The 8,654-nt window shown below is 36.1% G+C and overlaps 1 protein-coding gene across 1 annotated transcript in view; it reads left to right on the forward strand.

The window, feature by feature from the left end:
• The window catches only part of cpeb4b (cytoplasmic polyadenylation element binding protein 4b), a 32,319-nt gene extending 26,690 nt beyond the window's left edge, over window positions 1-5,629 (forward strand). Inside the window, exon 10 of the mRNA XM_023429359.2 lies at window positions 907-5,629. Within this exon, the coding sequence (XP_023285127.1) occupies window positions 907-1,134 (228 nt within the window). The 3' untranslated portion in view covers window positions 1,135-5,629. The remainder of the gene's footprint in view (window positions 1-906) is intronic.
• The last annotated feature ends 3,025 nt before the right edge of the window (window positions 5,630-8,654 follow it).

Genomic DNA, 8,654 nt, shown 5'->3' on the forward strand with positions numbered 1-8,654 from the left:
GCCATTTTCACAGCAGACATAGGGAGAGCAAAGGTGTAACTATTGACATTAATGATGGCTCCATTCTCTTTAATTGATGCCAGTGAACCAGCATGCACAATACCTACACCGCTGAATTGAATTTATCCATCATTAAAATACATTTCTTGTTTGTATGTCCAAATGTGAAAGTGTGTGAAAAAAGGTCTGTGCGCACCACTACTACTCAGTCTCACCAGTTGGCTGTATGTAATGACCTTACAGTCTCTCACACACACACACATATATACACACACACACACACACACACACACACACACACAGTGTACACTTGGGTGATGCAAATGCACTTGTGAGCTAAGCCTAACAATGTCTTACCACCCACTCCTCAGCAGCCAAGGAATTAAAGTAATATCTGCAGGTCTGCCGCACAGCCTACAGTGGCTTGTAATCGACACAAATAATATTCACATTTGCACAATAGACGTGAGGGAACAAGTTAATTTCAGCAGAAATCCAACAGAAATATTTTGTGTAGAAGTATTTTCATGATATAAGTATGCAGCTTTCTCATTTGCATAATTGGTGTGCAAATTTTGTAGACTGGGTGCCTTGGTGACATTCACTTGCTAATAGCAGAACTCTTCATCACTGAACAGTTGAAAAAGCAAGTAAAAGGTGTTTTGAAATTCAGTATGATCTTGAAATGGAGTTTGAAATCCACAAATTTCATCATTTGCCCAACTGTTATGAAAATCTCTTCAGCTATAATGTGGTTATTTTATAAGAAATTCTTACCAGTAGTTTTCTATGTTGTAGTCCACCAAATAGAAATCATATACTTATACTAAGAAGTGGGGGATACAGAAACAGGATTCATAAAGAAAATAACATTGCTGATGAAATCATTCCCACCTCTGATTGCAGGTGGAAGTGAAGCCATACGTGCTGGATGACCAGCTGTGCGATGAGTGCCAGGGAACTCGCTGCGGCGGCAAGTTTGCACCGTTCTTCTGCGCCAACGTCACCTGTCTGCAGTACTACTGCGAGTACTGCTGGGCGGCCATCCACTCGCGCGCCGGACGAGAGTTTCACAAACCCCTGGTGAAGGAGGGAGGCGACCGACCCCGTCACATCTCCTTCCGCTGGAACTGAGCAGAAGACAGAGAGGGAGAGGCAACAGGGGAGCAGGAGGGCAGGTAGTGCAGGAGTCGCAAATCATTGTACAAATAAATGCACTTTTCTGTTGCTGGTTCCTTTTTGCTCTAATTTCACCGAACCTTTTTCTCATTTTGTTAAGTTAATATATATCTATATTTTGAAGATAGAAAAGAAAAACTGGAATTATATCCAAATATGTCCAGCAAGGAAAAAAGATGTGTAACATAATTTTATTTATGCGTTTGATTTTTGAAATATTTTTATTAGTTCTCAAAAAATACATATATAGGAAAGTTTGAGGTGTGATATGGTACTCTGCTATTCAATTGGCATATTTTTCTAAACAATGTATTTGATTTTAATTTCGATACAAGAGGCCCCAAAACAAATAATGTTAATTTGGCATTTGACAGACTTGTTTTGTAGCAGAGCTGTTTGCTTTTTGTTTTGTATCGAGTCTCCAGAGCAAATGCTGTTGAAACAGTATCTCATTGGCTATTTCTTTCTGAGAGGTGTGATTAAGTTTATTGATACAAGAGGCTCCAGAGCAAATGTGAATTGAAAAAGGTGTTGCTAAAGAAGAGTGCACTTATTTCCAATTCAAAGAGTGCAGATACGCTATATGAGACCCTTAGTTGTTAACCAAAGCTGAATCTTAATTAACTTTGACGAACAGAAAGGGCCCACTGCAGAAAGAAATGGATTCTTTTTTTCCTCCCAGATCAAAATTTTTTAACCTCTCTTTTTTTTTATGATTTCCAAGACCATACAAATATTTTGATGTTACTTGAAAATCACAACAAAATTTTAGCAACACATATTTGGGTTTTGATCTCCATTTTGACATGCAAAAACTAATACCTCAAACTCAGCTGCTAATGTGCCGAATACAGGTTAAAAAAAAAAAAAGAAAGAAAGCAAGAAAGAAACCATCATCACCTGCTGCTGTTCTCCTTTCCTTAGAAGTGTAATCAAAGGGAAGTGATGTAACAGGCAGTGTCTGATGTGACTGGTACAGTTTTGTACTCACTTGCTTCATCACCTCCTTATTTTTGTAATCAAACCCAGGGTTGTGCTAAGGACAGAGCAGAGCATCGTACAGTATACAGTGTATTAGGGGAATGTATGGCGTAGGGAGGCTACAGGAGAGACAGACAGGCTTACTGCTAAAGAGATAAATCCAGCCCCACTCCCCCCCTCCTCATGTCTGCCTGTGGCCCCTGCTGCTAAGCTAGCAGCTAACAGAGGGTAGGGCCTCATTCACGGATCAAAACCCACTTTCTGTGTCTGCACACAGTGGAGCTTGGATACAGATCTTTCAGGACTGAGGCTAAAGTAACTCCTCGAGAGAAGGCTGGTTGCGTGGGCAGCCTTTATTGCAGTTTTCACAGGGGCTACCGCCAAACGGGAGTTGCCTGTCTTTGTTCGTTTTTTTTTTTTTAAATGCATTTGTGCAATTCTCCCAAGTCTTTAATGAAAAATTACTACTTTGCATCCAACAGTCAGCGACATTTAATTAAAGAAGCAATTTAAAGTTTATCTGATTTCCGAATCGTCAGCACACATTTGAGTCATGGAGGGATCTGCCCTGTCGGCGAACCCTCTATCCTTTCTCCTGCCAAGTTAATCCAACTCAGCATCCAGTGTTTTTGAAGCATAAATGAAGATAGTCTCTGCAGTGTGCTCTACTACTACACACTTGTGACCCACATGCAGTTTGCTCTTGATAACTAGATTGCAGGTCCAGTCGGTTGTACCCAGTGGCTTTTGGGAACCAAAGATGGCTGTGCAGTAGTGGGTCATACTGTAGCTCATTTCTTGTCTAGGTTTTTATTCTTATTTTCTTTTTTCATTTCCTCAAGGATGTTTTTTTCATATATATTTTTTCAAGAATCTGTCACTTATACCCAGTTTTACTTAACTGTCAAGCCCTGATGGACTCCAGCGAACCAAAGATTGGCCTTGATGATATATTTATATGTATTGCAGTCAAAACCCATTAGAACACCAGTGGAAAAACAACAGGGCTCGCAGACACACACACAGACACGCGCACACACGCGCACACACACACACACACACACACACACACGCACACACACACACACACACACACACACACAAGGCCTCACACTCTCCGTAGCCCAAAATGGAGGTGCACGCTGGCACTAGTTTTTTTTTTAATTTCAAATAGGTCTGCGTGTTTGGGAAAACATAAAGTGCACATCAACACAGCGAAAGTAAAACTAATCCTCACATTTGTTTGACGTTTTAGGTCACTCAGTGGCATCCTACTAGCCGAGCATTTAAATATGTCAGGGAGTTAGTACAGAAACTTGATTATACACACTAGTGAGAATCCTCATATCGGCATGGTGTCGTTTGCACCAGTTTTGCACCCTGGACATTAGTTTTGTGGGTGTGGTGGGTGAGCATTTTAGAAGTTAAAACACTTTGTGAAGAATTTGCTGTTAAATGAGATGAAAAAAAAAGATTATTTTATACATGGCCTGCTGATTTTTGGTACAGTGTTTTCTAGCTAAATTATTTTGTCATGCACATATAAACATTTATTATGCACTACTTTTCTAAATATTTTTTCTTTTTCCAACAGTCATTTTAGGCACATTTTTCACAAATGGGGAAACTCCTTTTTGCAATACCTCAATTTTTCACATTGTGAAAGGTAGCTTTTGTACTTTTGTTACTGAGAGATCTGCATATATGGAAATGTTCATTTTAAGAAAAAAAGTTGAGTGATTTCAATATATATTATTTTCAATTATGCTTTTTATACATTTCAGTGCTGAGGAATCTTTACAACTAAGTGCGCACTTGTGTTGATGCGACTTCAGATCTGCAGAGGAGAGACCAAAGTGTATTGCTCTCTTGGTCTTAGCTTTTCGTACACTAGATGTTTCCAGTCAATCTGGTCAATTACAGCATGGCGAGAGAAAAAAATAAACAAGTTGTAATTTGAAATTGATGTTAATGTCTCTAAACATGGCTATACTAGTTGGAAATGGTAACTTCTGTCTTGGTTTCCTCTCCATAGATGGAGCATAACTTATTATAAGGAGAATGCAAAATTTGGTTCACGCTTAACGCTGAATCTCGTATCACAAGAATGGATGTTTGGTGTTTAGATATTTTAATATTTGAAAAAAAAAAAGTATATATATATTCTTGAACTTGCCAACTAGCACCTATTGTAATCCTTAGCATGCATGACAAAAAAGAGAAAATGACAAGTACATGAATTAGCTATTAAAATTAATTGTTGTGGTGTGCACCAAATGTTTCTCAACTATTAAGTTGTTATAAGGACACCCCCCAAACCCACTCTCACCTCACCTCACCCTCCTCCCCACATCCCCTCCACATGTGTTGATCTCCTTGCTTCCCCATTCGCAGACCTCTGCAGGATGCACATGACAGAGAGATAAGACGAGAAACAAGACAGAATCTAACTTAAAATCGATTTGGCAGTGCATGACTTTGAGCATCCTTATAGAACACTGTTTAAAAGACTTGAGAACTCATCCCCGCTGTCTGTCGAGGTGATCTTATATAGACCTATCTGGAGGAAGGGGAGCTTAAAGACTTGAATGTGGTAAATGTTGCAAGTTAACTTCAAGTTGTTATGTGCAATACTTCTTTTGAACCTTTTTCCAGATAAAGACTCTTTGCAATGTAATTCTTTAATGCCATTTTTAATTGCAGACATTTAATTAAAGAAGATGTTAATATGTTTTTCACAGTCATTTTCTACTGTTATTGTAATCCTTTTCATGCTGGTGTTTGTAAAAAAGAAAAGAAATCAAACTATTTGTACTAATATAAATAATTGAAGTTATTTTTAAAACATTAAAGGTTTTGTGCTCATTTGCTTATTTTGTTTATTTTAAGCTACTGTGATTGATTGCATTGTAATTATTAGGTCAACAATGTATTTAGCTGTTTATTGGTATATTTTTAATTGGAATGTATAATTGATTTTTATAATTTTGATCAGATTTTTGTTATATTTTTGAGGTGAAGCTTTTAATATGTTAAAGTGTCTAGTTTTTACTAATTGCTATATTGTGCTCCACAATATATGGTTCACATTTTCTGAAGGAAAATAAATATTTAAATATTTGTCTGTTTAATGATGTTACTTAATGGCAAGATTTCAATAGTTTTTAACTGTGTATGGGAAGGTTGTTGTATTTATTAATAGCATTTTTTTACTTAAGATATCACCTTAATTTTTATTGTCATTTCACTTTATAAGTTCCTATTTTTGTATTTTCCTTTCTAATTAAGTTATGTAATACGGATATGTCCATATTTCTAGGAGTTGGTCTGTAGAAGTGCTAGTGAAACGAAAAAGAAAAATCTAATGTTATTTAATTGTTTGCAGCCAACTATTTATAACAGTATGCATAATTTTTAAATATTTGTAATGTGAAATGTTGAATGAAATAAATCTTAACTGTGATGAAAATATGTGCTTGGTGTGCTTATTTACGTTAGGTCTCTGACATTTAATGCTGTTTTAAGATGGTCTTACTAAACACTACCTGACCCTGATAAGTTTCGCCACATCTTTCTGTGCCGTCTTGTAGTGTGATATTTTCATATGAGCAGTCAGTCTGAACATTTAGCGTTAGCTGTAAATGTGAGAGAATCATCACATGTTCATCATCCTGTGTTGAAGAGTAAAATCTACATATTTGGCCCTACATAACACAAGTGGAGCAGGTTACAGCTGGAGCCTCCAACAATCACTACTTTTTTAAAACTGGCTTTGAAGCAGGTTTTTACTCATGAGAGTAACTTAGCAATAGGCTGAAAGGTGGTGTTTCATTGCTGGGTGTGGTTAGAAGTGTAGTCTGTAAATCGTCCGGACAATGATGTCACAGTGTACTGCCACTCCCTATGGTACACTTCTACATCAACACAACACAGTGAGAAGTTAAACACCTAGAGGTCAGTGATTTTCAGCTGGTCATAAGTTGGTCTCTTTTTATGCCTTACTATACTATGATGTTTTGATTACTTACTATACTATGGCGTTTTATGACTTACAATTCTATGACATTTATTGATGTTTTTATGCCTTACTATACTATGATGTTTTTGACGTTTTTATGCCTTACTATACTATGACATTTAATGCCTTACTATACTATGATGGTTTATGTCCTATTATGCTATGACGTAGTTTGATATTTTTATGCCTTTCTTTACCACAAAGTTTTTTGACGTTTTTATGTCTTACTATACTATGACGTTTTTTTGATGTTTCTATACGCCTTACAATTCCATGACATTAATTGAAGTTTTTATGTCTTACTATACTATGATGTTTTATGCCTTATTGTGCTATGACATTTTTATGCCTTTCTCTACTATCAAGTTTTTTTATGTTTTTAAGCCTTACTATACTATGATATTTTAAGAGCATTTTTTACTTAAGATATCACCTTAATTTTTATTTTTATTTTTCAATTTATAAGTTCCTATTTTTGTATTTTCCTTCTAATTAAGTTATGTAATACAGATATGTCCATAATTCTAGGAGTTGGTCTGTAAAAGTGCTAGTGAAACGAAAAAGAAAAATCTAATGTTATTTAATTGTTTGCAGTCAACTATTTATAACAGTATGCATTATTTTTAAATATTTGTAATGTGAAATGTTAAATGAAATAAATATTAACTGTGATGAAAATATGTGCTTGGTGTGCTTATTTACGTTAGGTCCCTGACATTTAACGCTGTTTTAAGATGGTTTTACTAACCACTACCTGACCCTGATAAGTTTCGCCACATCTTTCTGTGTCGTCTTGTAGTGTGATATTTTCATATGAGCAGTCAGTCTGAACATTTAGCGTTAGCTGTAAATGTGAGAGAATCATCACATGTTCATGATCCTGTGTTGAAGAGTAAAATCTACATATTTGGCCCTACATAACACAAGTGGAGCAGGTTACAGCTGGAGCCTCCAACAATCACTACGTCTTTAAAACTGGCTTTGAAGCAGGTTTTTACTCATGAGAGTAACTTAGCAATAGGCTGAAAGGTGGTGTTTCATTGCTGGGTGTGGTTAGAAGTGTAGTCTGTAAATCATCCTGAAAATGATGTCACAGTGTACTGCCACTCCCTGTAGTACACTTCTACATCAACACAACACAGTGAGAAGTTGAACACCTAGAGGTCAGTGATTTTCAGCTGGTGATAAGTTGGTATCTTTTTATGCCTTACTATACTATGACGTTTTTATGACTTACTTTTTTAATGACATCCTATAACATCCTAAGTCCTATGATAACTATTAATTTAGCTATACAGACTAAAGAGTTAACATGTCTTTGGGGTCATCAGGTGGGAACCTCCTTTCACCAATGTTTCGTCTAGTTGGTCCCACGACACCTCCAGGAGGCTAGACAGTGATCACTGGCATCCCAGAGTTACTCCCCTAATGCCAGCCATCACTGCTCCTCACACCACAACTATTTTCTCCTTCATCTTACCTATGCTACCACAAACAACACTATCATCAACTAGGACAAAACACACTAGCAGATTCAACGAACAAAAACTCCCCTAAACAGTTCTGTTCTATTGTGTAGAACTAGATGTTTTTTTGTTTTTTTTCCCAGAAAGTGGGAGCCAGTTTGAATGAGGGAGGTAGAGTCAGGGAGAGATGCCTTGTTGGGCTAAACTCTCCCCCGCCGGATTAGGCTGTGCTCTACCTCCCTCTACTCCCCCACTCTCCAAAACAATACAACTCACCATACAACTCACCTAAAACAAACAAACTCACCTAAACAGTCAAAGACAATATACTATGGCGTTTGATGACTTACTATACTATGATTGATTTTATGCCTTACTATATGGCGTAGATTGACATTTTTATGCGTTATTGTACTATAACTTTTTATTGATGTTTTTATGCCTTACTATACTATGACGTTTTTTGACATTTTTATGCCTTACTATACTATGACATTTATTGATATTTTTATGCCTTACTATACTATGACATTTATTGATGTTTTTATGCCTTATTATACTATGACGTTTTTTAAAATGTTTTTATACACCTTACTATACTATGACATTTTCTGGCGTTTGTATGCCTTACAATTCTATGACATTTTTTGGACATTTTTATGCCTTACTATACTATGACGTTTTTTGAAATTTTTATGCCTTACTATACTATGACATTTTTTTGGACATTTTTATGCCTTACTCTACTATGACGTTTTTTTTGACATTTTAATGCCTTACTATACTATGACGTTTTTTGAAATTTTTATGCCTTACTATACTATGACATTTTTTTTGACATTTTTATGCCTTAATCTTCTATGACGTTTTTTGACATTTTACTTAATCTATGACGTTTTAATGCCTTACTATACTATGACGTTTTATGCCTTACTCTACTATGACATTTTTTGACGTTTTTATGCCTTACTATGCCATGACATTTTTTTTGACATTTTTATACACTTTAC

This window comes from Seriola lalandi, unplaced genomic scaffold (genome assembly GCF_002814215.2).
Source record: "Seriola lalandi dorsalis isolate HSWRI2012SDOR001 ecotype SW California unplaced genomic scaffold, Sedor1 jcf7180002054893, whole genome shotgun sequence".
Taxonomy (NCBI): domain Eukaryota; kingdom Metazoa; phylum Chordata; class Actinopteri; order Carangiformes; family Carangidae; genus Seriola; species Seriola lalandi.